General features: G+C 42.3%; 1 protein-coding gene across 4 annotated transcripts in view; it reads right to left on the minus strand.

Annotated features, from left to right (window-relative positions):
• Positions 1-19,804, minus strand: part of LOC130887569 (zinc finger protein 58-like) — a 40,681-nt gene extending 20,877 nt beyond the window's left edge. The window contains exons 1-4 of one of the 4 annotated variants that reach the window (XM_057790071.1): positions 19,688-19,804; positions 14,375-14,501; positions 13,228-13,323; positions 4,307-7,959 (exon numbers count right to left, since the gene is read on the minus strand). In XM_057790071.1, coding sequence (XP_057646054.1) covers positions 6,542-7,959; positions 13,228-13,323; positions 14,375-14,501; positions 19,688-19,693 — 1,647 coding nt within the window. In that variant the 5' untranslated portion in view covers positions 19,694-19,804 and the 3' untranslated portion in view covers positions 4,307-6,541. Of the gene's footprint in view, positions 1-4,306; positions 7,960-10,774; positions 10,968-13,227; positions 13,324-14,374; positions 14,502-19,687 lie in introns of those variants that run through there. The other 3 variants (XM_057790075.1, XM_057790076.1, XM_057790073.1) reach the window with 3 other exon arrangements.

The raw sequence follows: 19,804 nt of genomic DNA on the forward strand, positions 1-19,804 counted from the left end.
CATATTCCTAACTCATTTTTATGTTATAAAATTGAAGGTCTAGCTAAGTGTTTATGAAGAGTGGAAGAATGTTTCTTAAGATTCGGGATGCTGGGGCTGGAGAGATGGCTCAGTGGTTAAGAGCATTGCCTGTTCTTCCAAAGGTCCTGAGTTCAATTCCCAGCAACCACATGGTGGCTCACAGCCATCTGTAATGAGGTCTGGTGCCCTCTTCTGGCTTGCAGGCATACACACAGACAAAAATTGTATTCATAATAAATAAATAAAATATTTAAAAAAAAAAAGATTCGGGATGCTTCCAGGTCCATGTCTCTTACCTTGTGCTTTCCTGCTTTACATACTAAATTCAGGGTATCTGGCTGACACCCAAACATTGCCCTGGCTATGATCAGTGTGACTTTTTCAAGCCTGAAAGAAAGAAAAATTGTGATTTCTTATGTGTTTATAGAATAGCACTTCTGGGCTGTTTATTTAAGAAATATATGAAGTTCTTATATAAGCTAGAGTTTTTTCATCCTGTGTGAGAGTATTTTTCAGATTGCAGTAATAAAGAAATTACCTTCAGAGCATATGAGACTGGATTTCTTCCTAAAGACCTTTTTAGAGACACAAGAAAGTTTTCCTAAGCCCTCGCTACTCTGAAGAATATTTACTACCCTCGAGCAAATCTGGGAGCTGGCCTCACATGTTTTACTCAAATCTCCACATCCCTTAACCTATTACTTCTTACCCTTAAAACAGCACACACCCTTAATCCCAGCACTCAGGAGGCAGAGGCAAGTGGATCTCTGAGTTTGAGGCCAGCCTGGTCTACAAGAGCTAGTTCCAGGACAAGCTCCAAGGCTACAGAGAAACCCTGTCTCAAAAAAACCAAAAACCAAAATAAAAACAAAAAACTACGTGACTCTACCAACTTTGTGAGCTTCTTCTTTTTTAATTTCTTCATTGCACTCAGTGCCCCCTCCATGTGTGGGGGTGTAGAACCGCCAACTGGACCCTGGAAGACTCTCAGATTGACTGTTTCCCTCAGGAGCCATTGCTTCTCCACTCAGGGTGAGACATAACGAGACCCTTATGTAGCCATGCTTGTTGCAAGGCTGGGTTTAGCTTGTGTAAGGGTTGTCCAGGTAGTATTAGCCACAGCATGTCCATGCATGAGCTGGTACTGACGTTTCTAGCAGATACTCACTATATCTGACTCGGACGTTCTTTCTACTTCTTCTCCATCATGCATCCCTGACTTTTGGAGTTAGAAGTGTGTAAGGGACTCCCTTACAATGTGTGATGTAGGTGTCACCTTTGGATTAGGGCCCTCCACAGGCTATTATTCTCTGCACTCTGACTAACTGTGAGTCTGTGAGTTATTCTCTACCTACCACACAGTATTTCCAGGGGGGTGTGGAGAGGTGCCTCACTCTATGGGAATAAAGATGAGAACTTGGGTTCATTTAGTTACTGTCCACTCATAAGAATAACAGCATTAAATCCTCCCTAGGGCTTATCACCTGGTCAGGCACAAGTTTATCACCAAAATAATATCACATCAGTTACCGTTTGTGGAATGAGCTTTGAAGCCAATCAGAAAATGGTGGTTACTCCCACAACATTCCCACCACTATTACTCTAAGGACACAACCTGCCAGAGCAATCAGAAAATGGGGGTTACTCCCACAACGTTCCTGCCATTATTACTCTAAGGACATGACCTGCCAGAGCATTTATTCTGCTCCCCTGGGTTCATGGCGGGGTGAGACTCTTCCTCCCGGAGTGGTGCACCTAGACTGTGCTCCACTCTGAATGCTAGCCACATGGATCTTCTATGTTGGTGCCGCCTAATCTGACAGTCACAGTTCTTCAAATTAGAATTCTACTTTTCCTTCAGAACTTGCAAGTGAAATAACCCTTGTGAGAAAGTTACAAGTCACTATGATTATTAAACCATTTAAGACTAGAGTATCAAGAGTAGTCTCTCACCTCAGAAAGGCTCTTAGGTCAGTGAGAAAAGTAGGGTTTTTTTTTTTTTTTTTTTTTTTGGTTTTTCGAGACAGGGTTTCTCTGTAGCTTGGTGCCTGTCCTGGAACTAGCTCTTGTAGACTAGGCTGGCCTCGAACTCCCAGAGATCTGCCTGCCTCTGCCTCCCAAGTGCTGGGATTAAAGGCGTGCGCCACCACCGCCCGGCCGAAAAGTAGGGTTTTGAAAGCTGAAAAGGGATACTCACATCACACAAGGTGTAGACTGAGGTTTTGTTTCTTACACTGTATCCTTACAAGGAGGGACCGTTCGACTTGTAAAACACTAAAGAAGGGCATTTCTCAAAAGGGATTGTTTGTATTTATCTGGGTCAGTGGTTTTCAACCTTCCCAATGCTGTGGCCCTTTAGTACAGTTCCTCATGTTGTGGTGACCCCATCCATAAAAATTATTTTCATTGCTACTTCATAATTGTAACTTTGCTGCTGTTATAAATTGTTAGGTAAATATTTTTGAAGATAGAGATTAGCCAAAGGGGTCCCAACCCACAGGCTGAGAATCGCTGATTGAGGTCCTCTTCCCGTGCTGAAGAATCCTTTTTATGAACAAAGGAGATGCAATTTACTTGAATGAAGAGTTTCCAGAGTGGAGGAGGTGCAGTGTCAAACTAACCTAGCCTCTCCTAAGCCATTACATTCTCTATTTGGTTTATTTACTTTAAAATCTTCGATTTCAACGAAGGTGTAGTTTCTTGCCCTTGAAACCATTTCTACTCAGGCTATCTTTCAATTGTCAAAATTTAACAACCAGTTAATTATACACGGCCTGACCATTAGGCCAGGGCTAGTAAACTTTTCATTCAGAGGTTGGTCCAGCGAGCTGTCATAGCCATGTCATAGCCATGATGACTAGTTTTATGTCAACCTGAAGCAGGCTACAGTCATTTAAAAGATGAGAACCTCAACTGGGAGAATGTTTCCGTAAGATCTGGCTGTAGACAAAGTTATAGGGCAACTTCTTAATGATTGATGTGGGATGGTCCAGTCCATTTGACATGCCGTAAAAAAGCTGTCCGAGCACTCCCAGAGAACAAACCATTCAGCAGCACAACCCCCCCACACACACACTCTCTGCAGCAGTTCTGGCCTACAAGTTCCTACCCATCTTGGACTCCTGTCCTGACTCCCTTCGATGATGAAAAGCATTGTGGGACCCTCTGCCAATTAAAGCCTTTTCTCCCCAAACTTGTCATGGTGTGAAACGTGATCCTATCAAGAAACACCTGGAGTCAGATATCAGGGCAAAAGCTGAAAGATCAGAGAGGTAAAAGAGCGGCCACACTTCTTACCTCTCTGAATCCGCAGACCGAAAGGGGGTGATCCTGTCTCTAGGAATCCTCACACTGAATGGGGATCTCACCAAATCCTGTCTCTCTCTCTCTCACCAAATCCTGTCTCTCTCTCTCTCTCTCTCTATATATATATATATATATATATATATATATATATATATATATCCTGTCTCACCAAATCCTAAGACTGAAAATGGGGGGGGGATGGTCCTGTCTCTGTGAAACCTCAGAGTGAACGGGCCTAAGATCCCGTCTCCACTGTGTAGTCAGAGGTTGCTCATTCATTCCCAGCCACCCTGACCTGAAATATTCAAACACAAACCCTATTAATTACAACACTGCTTGGCCAATGACTCTAGTGTATTCCTAGCAAGCTCTAACATTTTAAATTAACCCATTTCTACTATTTTCTATTTTACTATGAGGCTTGTGGTCTACCCGCTAGATTCTGGCTGCCGGCTCATGTCTTTCTTCTTTGGTGACTACATAGCATCTCAATGACTCATCCAACTTTCTCCCAGCATTCTGTTTAGTTTTCCCACCTAGCTCTATTCTGCCCTATCATGGGCCAAAGCAGCTTCTTTATTCATTACCTAAAAAAGCAACACATATATAGAAGGACTTCCCACACCACCACAGGCCTTATATTCCCGTCACCACCTTCCTAGTGCTGGGATTAAAGGCATGTGCCTCTCAAGTGCTGAGATCAAAGGCATGAGTCTCCCATGTGTTAGGATCAAAGGCATAAGATCCTAAGTGATGGGATCAAAGGTGTATGTACCACTGCCTGGCCTCTGTGGTTAAATAGTGGCTAGCTCAACCCTCTGATCTCAAGGCAAGCTTTATTTGTCAGGACACAAACAATATATAGAACATTTTTCCATTTTCATCTAAACAAAAAGCAAAGGTTTTATTTAACATAGAAAAACTATATACAATAAGTACAATAACGATACACAAATATATATATATATATATAGGCAGTAATCACATTAACAATGTGAATCCACTAGCATTTGACAAATTCAGAGAAAATACTCCATTATGTATGTATCTTATCTTGGTGAGTCCAACTACTGTTAATATTTTTAGAACTGCCCCAGCACCTTCAGCTCCCTTGAGGACTAAGGAAGTATTTTCTCAAGTAATGTATAAATCTTCCCTATCTTCTGTTGATATGGGATTCAAGGAAACATTAAAATAGGTACAATAAGCTAGAGATTTTCTCTCCTGTTTTCAAGTAATGTATGATTTGGGAAATGATTTTTTTTTAATTCAATTACCTTTTTAACTATAAAACATTTTTGGACATTTATCATTAATTTGGTTGTTGCTCTTGGTTTATTTTTTATTTTAATCATTCTCTTTCCAGTCCTCTACATAAATTAAGACTTGCCTTTCTCATAGTCCTTCGTGATGTTCATGAACTTCAATTTAAAAACGAAAAATATGCTGGGAGCCATGTGGATTTCTTGGGGGTTCCTTAGAACAGCCTGAACAAACTCTCCTTGTTGCAAGGCGCTCGAGAATCTGACCCATTTTTGGCAAGGCCCATGGCTAGTTTGCTGCATAATTCTGGACATGACCCCAGGAGCACTCTTCTTGCTTCCCTTATACAAATTATTGCTGGTTAATTTGAGCTTCACTTTCTTAGAGCTATGGATGAAATGGCTATTTACAAAAGGAAAACCTTCCCCCTGAATACTCTCCTCTGGGTGAACCAGAAGGGATGTTGTTAAAAATACAGAGTGCATTTGAGTTAGCCCCTAAAGTCTTTGATGTTTCAGGTGTGACCATGAATTCAGGCTTAAGAACAGGATGTTAAATGCACCTTGTGACTATCCTGAGAGAGTCACAGAAGTTCAGGACAATATTATAAATTTGCATAACTGTTCTAGATAGAATGATTTTAACCACAAGAATCTTAGAGAAATGTTAATAAATAGATGATATCAAGGGTTAATGGGACAGTCTAGGAACAGGGAACGAAGCAGAATCACAGAAACCCACAATGCTCTCGTCTTTAACAGCTGTGCCAATACTGTAGAAAGTTGGGAGGAGAAACACATGAGAACATGAGATAAACAGTGCCAGCTATAAAGAGTAAGCTTTTTAGTTATGTAGCTTACAAGATGATAGGAAAACTCCTGGTATATTCCCTATAGGAGATATTAGAGTACAGAATGAAGAACGAATTGGTCCAGCCTCGCTGATGAGTTGATTATGATGAGTATAGATTTGACCAGAGTGAAACATAACTGCTAGGGGCAAAATTTTCTTTCTGTAACCACAAATGCAGCCAGCTAAACACACTGTTCTACCTGTAGGTGTGCCTAGTTAGAAAACTTCCTCTGTTGTTTGCTAGATTGCTTGTGCTTCCAATATTAAAGCTATGAATCAAATAGGTAATGATTAGCAGTGGGAAGGTTGGGGCCGGAAAGGGAATGAGGTGAGGGAAAAAATTGGCAGGTATTGTAATTATTATTAGAAACTTAAGAGAATAAATAAGATTGAAAAAATGTTTAGGCAAACTATTGAAACTGTAAAAATAAAAATGGCTCAGGCCACTTGTTTGAAACAGATGGTCAGAATTTTGTCACTGACCTGACTTTACACACCCATTCCAGGTCATCAGACCCACTGGGAATTAGGAGATAGTCTCCCAGAACTCTTACTTTTAAATCAACCCATATTCCTTATCTATGCTTTGTCACATGGCTCATGGCTTATTATCTCATTTTCTACACATCCTGCTTCCTTGTTGGCTGGCTGGCCTCTCCTCATGACTCCTCTTTCCGCCCTTGTTTCTCCCGGCACTCACAGAATTTCTAGTCAGAATGATTCATTTTATGTGTTTTATGGGCTGAAGAAGGGTAAACTTTTAAGACGTTTGTAGAATTTCTCTCTAGTATGAACTATCATGTGTCCAATAAGCTTATAAAGATTAACAGTCTTTGCCACATTCCTCATACTTTTAGAGACTGTGCTCAGAATGAATTCTCTCTCTCTCTCTCTGTTACCTAAGGGATGAAGATGAGTAAAATCATTTACCAGCTCTTCACCCTTGATGGTTTCTCTCCAGTGAAGTTCTTGAAGGTATGCAAAGTAGAAAAGCATTTCCACACTCAGCGCACTTGGAGGGGTTACCTTCAGAATGGAGTGTTTGATGTCATCTAAGGCATGAAAAGGAAGAAAAACATTTGCCACACTCTTCACAATGCTATGATTTCTCTGCAGTATGAACTTTTTTGTGTCTCCAAAGGGATGAGCTATTACGAAAGGCTTCATGACACTGTTCACACTTGTAAGGTTTCTCTCCAGTGTGAATTGCTTGATGTCCCCGAAGACTCCTGGAACAGGAAAAGCGTTTCCCACATTCTCCGCATTTATAAGGACTGTCTTCAGAATGGATTATTTGATGGCGTCTGAAGAACAAGGATGAGTAAAAACAGCTGCCACACTCTTCACACTTGTAGGGATAGTCTTCCGAGTGAACTGCCTGATGCCGTCTGAGGGTTGAAGATGAGAAAAAACAGCTCCCACACTTTTTACACTCGTAGGATTTCTCTGCAGTATGAACTCTCTTGTGTTTCCAAAAGGTTGAGTATTTACGAAAGGTTTTGTGACATTCTTCACACTTGTATGGTTTCTCTCCAGTATGAATTGCATGATGTTCCCGAAGACTCCTGGAACAGGAAAACCATTTGCCACATTCTACACACTTATAGGGACTGTCTTCAGAATGGATTGTTTGATGTCGTTTAAGGGATGAAGATGAGGAAAAACATTTGCCACACTCCTCACACTTGTATGGTTTCTCTCCAGTATGAACTGTCTGATGTTCTTGAAGGTGTGCAAAGTAGGAAAACCTTTTGCCACACTCTGCACACTTGTAGGGATTGTCTTCAGAATGGATTGTTTGATGTCGTCTAAGGGATGAAGATGAACAAAAATACTTGCCACACTCTTCACACTTGTAGGCTTTCTTTGCAGTATGAGCTGCCTTGTTCCCAAAGAGAAAGGCAGGCTTAGTAAACCCTTTTCCATTCAGTTCACACTGGTATGACTTCTCTGCAATATGAACTTTCATGTGTCTCCAATAGGATGAGTGATAACGAAAGGCTTTGTGACATTCTTCACACTTGTATGTTTTTTCTCCAGAATGAATTATTTGATGCACCTGAAGTCGTAGAGAACAAGAAAAACTTCTTCCACAATCTTCACATTTGTAGGGATTTTCTCCACAATGAGTTCTTTGATGTTGCTTAAGGAATGAGGGATAGCAAAAGGATTTGCCACATTCTTCACACTTGTAGGGTTTCTCCCCAGAATGAATCCTTTGATGTTGTTTCAGCATTGAAAGATAGTAAAATGATCTGCCACATTCTCCACACTTGTAGGTTTTTTCATCAGTATGATCTTTCTGGTGTATAAAAAGTGATGAGTGAGTATTGAAGGCCTTGTGACATTCTTTACACACATAGGGTTTTCCTCCAGTATGAAGTCTCTGATGTATTGAAAGTGTTTTATAAGAACTAAGGGCCTTACCACATTCTTCACACTTGTAGGGTTTCTCCCTTGTATGAATTCTCTGGCATTGACTATGTAGTGAGTTATAATCAACATTGGATGCTGTTCCTGTTAAGCAAAGTTGAGATATGAAGAAAAGCTAGGAAATATTCATCATACTTACAGTACTTTTATGTGGAGAGATTTATTCATACATATTGAAACATCAGTGACAAACTACAGTATATTTCAAACCAATAGGCACTGAGGATGAAGGATAAAATATTGTAGCTAGAAATAATTTATACTCATAGTAAAATAATAGGCACAACAAAATAGAGCACAGGCATAATAGCTAACTAAGTTGTAAGAGCATTTTACCAGCAGAAATAAGCCTATTAAACAATAGAGATATTGTCTGTTTATGAAATTATAATGTAGTCAAGCCTTAAACAAAGTTAATTGTGATTGTGTGATTCTGAGTCATCATCAAAATACAAAATTTTTATCATTCACATAGAGTTTTATTTCGAAAGGCACAAAGGATATGCTGTACAAAAGGTCTACTGTTGGGAGCTGCAGACCCACAGACCCTGAACTTTCTATGACCTTTTTGCCTGCTGGAGGTAAACATCTTCTTTTTCTATGTTTATAGCTGCTCTGAGCACAGAACCCTGGTGAGTTCCTGATAACAAGGATGTGGTTTCCGGTGGGCTTGCAGTGGAAAATCCTGAGAGCTAGGGTGTGGCTACTAGTCAAGGAGAGCACTATATAAGCTGCCTTGGAACATAATAAAATTGGCATTCTTGCTTCAAGAGTGACCCATGTTGCTGGTGTTCTTTAATCCCCAGGCCCTTGCCAACTCTGGTTCCAGGTGGTATAGGCACCACAGTCCACAACAAGATTAAATAATATAGCTCAAAAATTCAGGACAAGATATTATGTTTTATTTGGAGGACAGGAAAATATATATCTGAAACATATCAAGTCATGATAAAAAGAAAAAAAGCTTCAGGCTCACCTGTGAATTAGAGTAGTTTTGCTGAGACAATATATTTGTCAACTAATAGATGAAAATAATGAGTTATTTCCTCTTTTGTTTAAATTTGCTTTTTCAACATAAAGTTTCTCTGTGTAGATTTTGTTATCCTGGAACTGATTTTCTAAACCAGGCTGGCTCAAACTCAGAGATCCACCTTCCTCTAGCTGCAAGTTTTGGGACCAGTGGAGTAGACCACCATGCCCAGGCAATAAATTTATGTATTTGTAAGATTTATTCATTTACAAGAATGAATGGATATTAGGCCCTAAGTGAGAGAGACAATGAACAATGTATGAAAACAGGAGACTCGTGTTTACCCATGAAGTAGAAATTCACAAAGCAGAGCTCATGGATACTTTATAATCCTACACTGCCCTTCACCCTGTGCTTTATCAATGTGTTTTATCCATCCACCAAAATATATAGGGAATGTATAACAAATGATATTAGGCTATACATACCTCCAAAATAATACAAAAAAAATCAAACTGCAAAGTAAAGAAAAATTTTGAATCCACAAGTTTGAAAGCTTAGATTCTCCTAGATACAGACAGCTTTAATCTTCAAATATATTTCTACAAAGGGCATACATTCTAAATCCTTATTACTGAGTGTATGATAAAAAACAATTTAGAAAATATCTTCATCAAAGACTAAGAACTCTGATGGGAGTCACTTTCCTCAACATGAGTGTAAGTGACTTGAAAGAAATATGTGAACGTAGTTTTTTACAATGGTTTCACACCTAGACATTTAGAAAGGTTTGCATTTTTTCTGATGTTTAGAAAATAGTACAGAGTCTGTTACTGAATTCCCAAAGGGACTCAATTTTTCCTGAATGTTACCCAAATGCTCCATCAACTAAAAAATCCTGCTGAGAAAATATTCTCAGGCAGCCTCTCCAGCAGCTGTGGAAGATCCACTGTTTCACAACAGAAAACATTAAGGTCTTGTCAAGAACCCAAGCCTCGTCAACTCCCAATCACATTCCCTTAAAGGAATACTCTGCCTGGTGAGGACCGAGCTATAAGATCTCTCTGATATAGTGATGTGCGATACGGTCCACATAGGGGCAGTACGTCCTCTATTGCGGAACACAGGTCACCATGGTAGTCACCACACGTAGGTCTTGGACTCTAGCTCGGTGTGTGGAAAAGATGGTGCAGTCAGGCTTTCTATGTATTGGAGTCCCATTCTGCTTGTGCCGGAAACAGGAGATACAATCCAAGTTGGTTCCTTTCTACTGGATCTGCAAGCCTGCTTCCTCTAAGATACACATTCTTTCTGCTCTTGGAACTCCTTAGCCCTGTGGCCGAGCTCAGCCTTTGTCTCGGATCCACCAAGCCTAGATACTCTTACTTTTGCTTCCAGAACTTTCTGAGTTGCTTCAATGTCTAGTTTATGGTTTTCTGTTTAAATGTCTCTAGGCTGCAGGTACTTATGTATTTAATGATTAGAATCAGCACATCCCTATCTAACGAGAATGAGTATATTATCCTAAATACTGAAATCTTTATAAAAGGCAAAACACATATAAAACTATTCATGTTGTCTGCTTACATCTAGAGACACACAGTACAGTTATGGATATCTAAATTACTATGTTCAGTCTTATTGAGAAACAAATGCCATTTAAATACAGATAATAGTTTTATAAATTGTTAAATACTGTTTTAGCTCACTGAAAAGCTGGCTCTGGTAAAAAGATATTCCCCAACCACTTCAAACCCAAGCACAATTCTCTTCAATTTTTTTCCCAATGCCCTTATTCTTGGTCAGGCTGGCTCCCTGACTGTGACAGGCAGAAGGAGAACAGCAGGACCGCTCGGGAAAGACAACATGAGCTTGGGAAAAGAGCAGCTAAGAGGTGAACTTCTTCCGAGGGAGGCTACTACTCATTACCTCACGGGAGAAAGAAGTGTAGAGTAGAAACAACCAATGGGCGGCTCGTTATTAAAAAGGATAAAAGAGGGCTGGAGAGATGGCTCAGTGGTTAAGAGCATTGCCTGCTCTTCCAAAGGTCCTGAGTTCAATTCCCGGCAACCACATGGTGGCTCACAACCATCTGTAATGAAGTCTGGTGCCCTCTTCTGGCCTGCAGACATACACACAGACAGAATATTGTATGCATAATAAATAAATAAATATTTTAAAAAAAGGATAAAAGAGACACTCTGTCTAAAAGCAATCAATAATAACTCCAAAATCATAGTCAGCTGAATTCTGTTAGATGCTGTTAACATCAACTAAATCAGTCTACATACTATCTAAATCATCAAGTCGACTGTGTTATGTTTACTATAAGGCTGACCTGGAAACTTCCACGGCATAATGCTTTAACAGTATGCACACAGGTAATATTAATGCGTCACATGACCCTCGCTATGCAGTTCGGATTCAACCTTCTTTAATTTAACGGATGTTGCACAGTATCCTCTAAGCTGAACACCATCCTCATAACTCTAGCTGTGCCTGCTGATGGCAACCACAGTTGGACTTGTTAAATGTTAATGTCCCTTCAAAAATGGAGGAGATGGACAACATTGAGCCCTCCCCTCCCGGCTGCATGGAACTGGTACTCAGTTGCATGGGGTTTCAAGGTTTCCTAGAGATGTTAGGGTGTACAAGCCAGAAAAACTAAAGCTGGGTAGCTGGACGGACCCCTGCAGTGATGTGATGTATACTGTTCTATGTACTGCTATCCATAAAGCTGCTCTATGTACTGACTAACAGACAACATACAAATAGATACTAACAACCTCCCCTTTGGGATATTTTCTTAAATCAGAGGGTAAATTTACCTGTTAAACTTATGATATCTCATTTGACATTGCCTAATCGAGGGAGTATATGTAAAGAATCAGATGCCTGGGCCCAAGGGAGTGATGTGTCTCTTGGATTCTGCACTCACTTACAGATAGTCTACGCTTCCTATCTTGGTTCTACAAATGTTGTTCTCTTCCAAGTCTACTGACGTCTCTAAACCTCTTGCTGGCACGCCAAGTTCCTCTGCGTGGATCGGTGAAATCATTCAAAAAGAGACCGAAGATATAGCTGAGGTTTATCTCTGATAAATGGGTTAAAGTACTTAGATTTAATTATATAAATAAAAGACAAAACGTTTAAAGCTTGAAGGAAGTCACTTTAGGCCTGTCTATGTAAGACAGTTATGGAGAGGAGACTTAAATATACTTAGTGATCGAAATTTATTATCATCCCTAAGGTTATAAAGTTTTATTCATATTGAAGAAAAACACTGAATTAAAGAATACTATCCAGTCACTTACGTCTTTGCTAACTTTGTTAAACTGCACCCACTTGGAGAAACTGAGCCACGACAAGAACAACTAATTGTCCATCTTTTTATTCTTACAGGTTTCCCTTCAAAAGGCCAGGCTTCCTCGTCTCCTCGACTGTATTCCTTCTGATTTATCAAGCTACTGAACGTAGGTCAGGGGCACTGATTTAGCTTTTATGCAGCGACAATATAAAGAGCTGGGGAGAGTGAAGTTCCAAGAGCCTCCACGGACTGTATTTATATTTAAAGTTTATTTCAGCATAAGACAGGTTCAGTTCAGCAACTGGAAATTCTAGGGCTGAAATTTTTAACAGAGATAAGTTATTTCCATTTAGCATATCCTAATCTGATAAGAGTCGCTAATTTACAGTAAGATGTTAGAACGAAGACAATTGAGAACTAAGAGTTATTTATTGAGAGATTAAATATACTTAGTCTTCCCAAAATTGTGTTTATAGTCATGGTCAGTACAAATGTAATTCATGTACAGAGACAGTATTAGAGGGAGAGACAAATTTATACAGCCTTCAATTATACAGTTCTCCGTACATGTTGTCAGAGTTAAGCAGGGAAAGGACTGTCCAAATTGACTCCTGCTTGTCTGAGTTTTATCAAATTGCTCCGCACCCCCGAAGTGTTCTAATCAACAGAACTGATACTGTTCAGCCTCTGTCACTGCCTGCCTCTGTGTGATGGAATTGTGGGGTTTGACTTTAAAAACCCAATCATGCTCACTTTGGTGTAGACATCTTTCTGGCATGAGTCTGCTCACAAGCCCATCAAATACATGAGTCTTCTGCATAGAACAGCATTTCCCTGAGTCTTCATTACAATGTAGATTTAAAAAATAAAAAACCTTGGAGATTTGCAGAAAAACATACACAGGCCATGATGGGGGAATTACAAAGCTTAGGAGAACTAAACCATCACGAATGTCTGAGACATCTTCCTTTGAAAACAAAGACGTGACGGAGAGATTATCTCCACCACACCACCTTCTTTCAACGCACATGGGAAAACTTGCTTTTTTGCCCCTGAACCCCTCATTCCTACATACCTGGGTGCACGGTGGCTGCTGCTTGTCTCTTCCCATCCCCAGGTCCTTGTGTTTGCTCCAGAAATGTCACCAGGTGTGGCTTAGAGAGGACAAGACCTGTGTGTAGGAAAGGGAACAAGATCGTTGGAGTGTCCTTGTACTGGGAACTGACAAGTCCCTTCCAGTACATTCTATAAGGAAAGAGATATGAAATAAATGACTACAGACAATCAGTTCCATACACGTTTCCTCCCAGGACCACTACAGCACATGAAGGAATGTACAATGTCCAGATTCTGAGTCTCATTGAAAGGGGAAAACATTAAAATTTGTAGGAATTTTGCAGAGTCACTATATCTGGGGTAGAAATTAGGATGAATACTTTTCACTGCATGTAGGGTAAACTTTAGAATGAATATTTGCTTTCTAGACGTACTTTGATCATGGAGAATCAATGTGGAGAACAGTAAGGGATCTTTGTGGAATACAGCGATTGTTTCTGTGATTTGTACACTTGTTTCCTGAAGGGGCGCTGCAGCCTGCGCATGACTGTGGTCACAAGATGCCTCTGGCACACCTGAGGCTCTTAGATTAGTCCATATTACAAATGACATAGAGTAACGAACTAAAGACATAGGGCATGTGATGCTTTCCTTTAGAGAGACAAATACATTAGGTTAGGAACCTTGATGTGAGGAAGTACTTCAGCCAAAAAATAACACTGTGTAAGAATAAGTAAATATGTCTTTGTATGCCGGCTGTTCAGTGTTCAGTTCATCACAGGCTGGACCTTCCTGCTGCCAGACAGGGCCTTAAACTTTCATCTTGGAGTGACCTCTTATTTTAACCGACCCATGCAGCACAGAACACCCCAACTAAAACTGGGTTGTGAAATATTTTAATCAACAAGTATGCTCTGTCCCTCATGGCATTGAATTTCTAGCAGTCCCAGTAGACATACTATTGAATGGAATACACGTTTAACACTGACAGTTCAAACACACAGAGAGAAACACACTGGAAAGCTTTGAGCTATGGATCAACCACTCTAATCTTTCTGAAAACGAAGGATATGAAACTGTTGAAGTGCTCCCATGAGAAACCACACAAAGTGAGGAAGCTACATGTTGATGGTGAAATAAGAAGTCACTATAGAGGAGATGCTCACCCAGGAATTCAAGGTGGCTGTAATTCTCCAGCACCACATCCCTGTACAGATTCCACTGAGCAGGCTCCAGACATTCCCTCTCTTCTGGAGAGAACTCGACGGCCACATCCCAGAAGGACAGCATTTCCTGCAACAAAAACCAATGAATGATAATTAATTAAAACCACAAATAATAATATAAATACCAAGATGCATTGGGCTGGATAGTTTTCCTGTCAGCTTGACACTAGCTAGGGTCATTTGAGAAGAGAGAAGCATAATTCAGAGGATACCTCCCTAAGACTGCCCTATAGGGAAGCCTATGGCATTTGTCTTAATTAGTGATTGACATTAGACAGCACAGCCCATCATGGGTGATGCCCGCCATGGGCAGGTGACTCTATATGCTATAAGAAAGCAGAATAGGCCGGGCGGTGGTGGCGCACGCCTTTAATCCCAGCACTCGGGAGGCAGAGGCAGGCGGATCTCTGTGAGTTCGAGACCAGCCTGGTCTACAGAGCTAGTTCCAGGACAGGCTCCAAAACCACAGAGAAACCCTGTCTCAAAAGAAAAAAAAAAAAAAAAAGAAAGCAGAATAATGTGGAATAGTGTGATATGCTTGTATTCTACACATTGAATGAATAGAGAGTGGGTTCATCCTTGGGGAAGACCAATTCCCCCTCTCTCAGCAATTTTTTGGCACATATTGTATTGGCCAGTTTGGTGTGTCAACTTGACATAAGCCAGAGCCATCAGAGGAAGGAGCCTCAGCTGAGGACATTCCTCCATGAGATCCAGCTGTAAGGCATTTCTCAATTAGAGGTCAATGGGGGAGGGCCCAGCCCTCGGTTGGTGGTGCCATCTCTGGGCTTCTGGTCCTGGGTTCTGTAAGAAAGAGGCAGAGCAAGCCAGGGGAAGCAAGTCAGTAAGTAGTTCGTTCCCCTCCATGGCCTCTGCATCATCTCCTGCCCCCCAGGACCCTGTCCTGACTTCCTTCAGTGATGAACAGTAACACTGAAGTGTAAGCTAATACTCCCTGCTCCCCCCACACACACACTGAAGTGTAAGCTAATACTCCCTGCTCCCCCCACACACTGAAGTGTAAGCTAATACTCCCTGCTCCCCCCCCACACACACACTGAAGTGTAAGCTAATACTCCCTGCCCCCACACACACTGAAGTGTAAGCTAATACTCCCTGCTCCCCCCACACACACACACTGAAGTGTAAGCTAATACTCCCTGCCCCCCCACACACACACTGAAGTGTAAGCTAATACTCCCTGCTCCCCCCACACACACTGAAGTGTAAGCTAATGCTCCCTGCCCCCCCCCACACACACTGAAGTGTAAGCTAATACTCCCTGCCCCCCCCACACACTGAAGTGTAAGCTAATGCTCCCTGCCCCCCCACACACACACTGAAGTGTAAGCTAATACTCCCTGCCCCCCCCACACACTGAAGTGTAAGCTAATGCTCCCTGCCCCCCCACACACACACTGAAGTGTAAGCTAATACTCCCTGCCCCCCCCACACACTGAAGTGTAAGCTAATGCTCCCTGCTCCCCACACACACACACACCTTGCTTTTTGGTCACGATGTTTTGTCACAGCAATGTGAACCCAGGATACATACACTTTGTTAGGTTGGTTGGTTTTTTTTGTTGTTGTTGTTGTTTTGCTTTGTTTTTCCAAACAGGGTTTTTCTGTGTAGCCCTGGCTGTCCTAGAATTCACTCTGCAGACTAGACTGGCCTTGAACTCAGAAATCTGCCTACCTCTGCCTCTCGAGTGCTGGGACTAAAGGCATTAGCCATCACTGCTGGGTGGTTTTATATACATCTTTAGGGGTAGTACCGCATCTACGGGATATCACGGATATTAATGTTGTCAGTGTTCAGGCATTCCTACTGTTGGGGTATCCTGTCTCTTACTTTGAGGCTAGCAAAGCACCTTCTAGTACTATGAACACTCGTCCGTAGGCCGGAGGCTCTCAGGTCAGGCTGAGGATTGTGTCTTAAAGTGCGCGGTGTTTTCAGCACTAGGAGGAGGGAGGAGCCATGCTCAAGACTTTCGGTGCAGGGGAAAGGTCTGCTCTGTAAGGAATGATCACACTAACAATGTCTGTTAACAAAGGGCAGGGTTAAGCAACAATGAGGACGTTGCCAGAACATCTTCAAATCTAAGCAGACTGGAGACATTTGGGGAGCAGAACACTTATTTCTCAGGGAAAAGCAACTGACACGTGGTGAAAGTGTCTTTGTACCTCATGGAGCACGTTCCAAAATCTACAAGGGAGAAAATAAAAACCAAACAGAGTTTCTACTCCTTTTTTTTTTTTTTTTAACAATGAGATTGCCTACAGCAGGGCAACTTGGTCACGAGGGAAACGGCAAACATCTGGGAAGACGAAAAGGCTGTTCTCTGAGAGAACTAGAGCAGGTCCCCAACAGAGAACTCACTAGAAGACCACTCCCTGATAGAGCCCAGCAGAAGGGGACACCGTCCCACACGGGGAAGTGTCTGCTGTCCTGGGACTAGCCTTTCGTGAGACGCTGTGGGTGGTGAGCACTGCGCCTGTAAGCAGGACAGCATTAGGAGGGTTTGTTCCCGATACTGTTAATAGGAAACATTTCAGAGGACTATGAAACTGGCAAAATTTATTTTTTTTGGAGAAGAAATGCAAATGATGTCTGGTCGGAGATGAACAATCTGTCATTCATTAAAAATTGCTACACATTCTTACTACCGTTGGGAGGTTGAAATCTGCCCTCCACTTGAACTTGAATAGAGGCTGTCCCCAGAACAACAGAATGGGCAGTTAATGTTCTGAGAACTCTGGTATCTCCTCTCGTTGTCCCTAAGAGATGTCTTTTCAGAGAGCCAGACAAAATCAAACATCTGCAGGGCACTGGTGGGAAGTCCAAGTCAGATGCAAAGAGAGGACCTGCTACGTGGTCAGGTTCTTAACAATAGTGACCCTCCATTAGCAGCAGCCTGTGGACCGATTAAAGCACCTGGGGCTAAAATGCAGCGCACGTCATCCAGTAGCAGCTCCTAGATCTCTGTCCCAGTTCTTTATCCAACAAACGTGGAAAGGAACATTATTAATTTTTCACTTTAAGCTACCATTTTTTGGAATACTATGGCTCAGAGAATGGAATTGGAACCATGAAAAAAGCACAGGAGACTAAATGTAATGTCCTTTATGGAAAACATGGATGATAGAATGAGAATTTAGTTTAAAAATAAATGTCACATGCTCTGTACATTCGCTGTGCAAATGTCGTTGTGAATTTTAACAGCCTGCATATTGTTTCTGAGTCCTCAGAAAGCAACAGCAACAGGAGTGTCTCACATATAGTAACAGGTCTGACTCGTGTTTAAAATAGATTCTGCAAAGAAGAGAACAACGGAGTGCAGTTTTTAAGAGAATAGTCAGGGCAAACAGACATAACTTTGAACTCAACTGATATGTTACTACATGTAAAGCAACTATGGAGGACACCGTGGCAGACAATTTTAAAACCCGAACTGACAACGTAATGAAAAGGTGTGCTGCTCAGGTTTATTCCATGCATGCGTTTGACCCCTGTTCAGATCATTTGCAAGGTCTCTCCATGGCCTCTGACATAATCATTCAGATCAGTCGGCAAGAACTGAATGTCATCACCCAGCACCTCCGCTCCAGGGTTTCCCAAAGATGACAAGTCTAACACAGCATGGGTCATGCATGAGCTGTAAACACAGGTAACTCCTTCCCTCACACTGACACAGAGCACAGTGAATGAAGCCTGGGAGGAAAGACACAGGGCTGTCAGCAAGGGGAACTGGACTGGACCTGTGGAAGAGCAGGACCCCCCATTAGCAGTTTGCTTTACTGGTTGGCTACCCAGTAACCCATGTGGAGGACGGTGCAGGAAGTGGATTTGTTCTGGCTCACTGTAAGAAGCATCTGCTCACAGAGGAACCTCTGCTGTAAGGACAGGGAAGGCATCCCAACTGCAGCTGCAAAGACCCAGGAATGAAATCACAGCAGCTGCATCAGTCAAGAACTGCAGAAAGGAAATGAAGAAATAATGGAAAGAGCAAACTGGAAGAAACCAGAGAAAACCAGAAGAAAGCTGCATCAGGTCATGAGAGCAGCTAACACAGATTAATATGCAAAAAGAATGAACATTCATTGCGTATAGGAATATTCAAGCAAAGCAAAGAGAATTCTTCTTTACACAGTAAATGCAAACAATTGTCTAATCACCAAAACATGTTAGTGAGAAAAGTTGAAATTACACCTGGACTGGGTCAGCAGAAGTTAAGCAGAAATAGTTCTTAAGTCAGCAAAGCGCTGATTGCACGGATGTGTCAAGGTGCTCACTGTAATAAACAGGAAATTAACGATAGAAACTATTTATCCCATACATGAAGTATGTTTAAATATTTTCTGACACAGACTCAGGTAGCCTAGGCTGGTCTTGAATTTGCTATGAAGCAGGGGAGGACCAGAGGGCCCTGCCTCCCCCTCACAAACGCAGAGGTGACAGGGATGTGCCTCAGAGGAGACTGACGTTTCTTTTCTGTCACAGGTCTGGTTACTAAAATCCCAGGAATACACACAGGTCTGGGAGTTCTCCTCACCTGCTGACCTGACACAAAAGTTTTCCTAGTCCCCATTCTGCTTTGCGCGGGGTCCTTCACTCCACACGTCTGCAGAATGTGTGTTCTCTCACCCTAGACAAAGCTTTTCTATAGCAGCTGATTGTGGAAGATCTGTCCGTGTTTCGGAATTTCCTACCCGTGACTTCTGGAGCCTCGGGTTTTTCCTCTCTTAAGTCTTTACACAATCAAGACCTCAAGACTGTTACAGCAGACCGGCTACAGAGTACAAGAGGAGTCAGAAACCATTTGCTCTATAGATACTGAGAAATCCCACAGCATCTATGTGAGAATGGGTCAGAAGTGAAGCGGGCTTCCCCCACCAAAGCTGCTCAGTGAGCTCCCAGCTCCCCTTCAGGAGCAGGCAGTCAGCTGACCATCCTTAGCTTGCAACCCTGGACCTTGCACTATAACCTACTCCGCGCTACCAGGCTGCTCTCCTGTCCCAGAAGCCCAAGCGGCACTCAGGCTGTACGCGGCGTCCTAAGAAAACCATCACTCAGGTCACAGTCCCTGTCGCCCCCTCCCCAGCCCTGACCTGCAACCTCGGGCGTCCCAGCCAGTTGAGCACAGCACCTCCAAGGCAGCTTCTCCCGCCCTCTCACCCAACCCAGGTCCGTTCCCTCCAAGACAGCCCCGCACCCCGCACATTGCCTCGGGCTGCGCTGCACCCTTGACCAACCTCCATGTCAGAGACGCAACAGGAATGGGGAGCAGGCGGGACTCCCGCACAACTTTGAGGAAGACGCACGTGTGGAGACCAAAAGCCGGAAAAAGCTTTCCTGGACGTCTTTGGGTG

The sequence above is a fragment of the Chionomys nivalis genome, chromosome 15 (assembly GCF_950005125.1).
Source record: "Chionomys nivalis chromosome 15, mChiNiv1.1, whole genome shotgun sequence".
NCBI classification, from domain to species: domain Eukaryota; kingdom Metazoa; phylum Chordata; class Mammalia; order Rodentia; family Cricetidae; genus Chionomys; species Chionomys nivalis.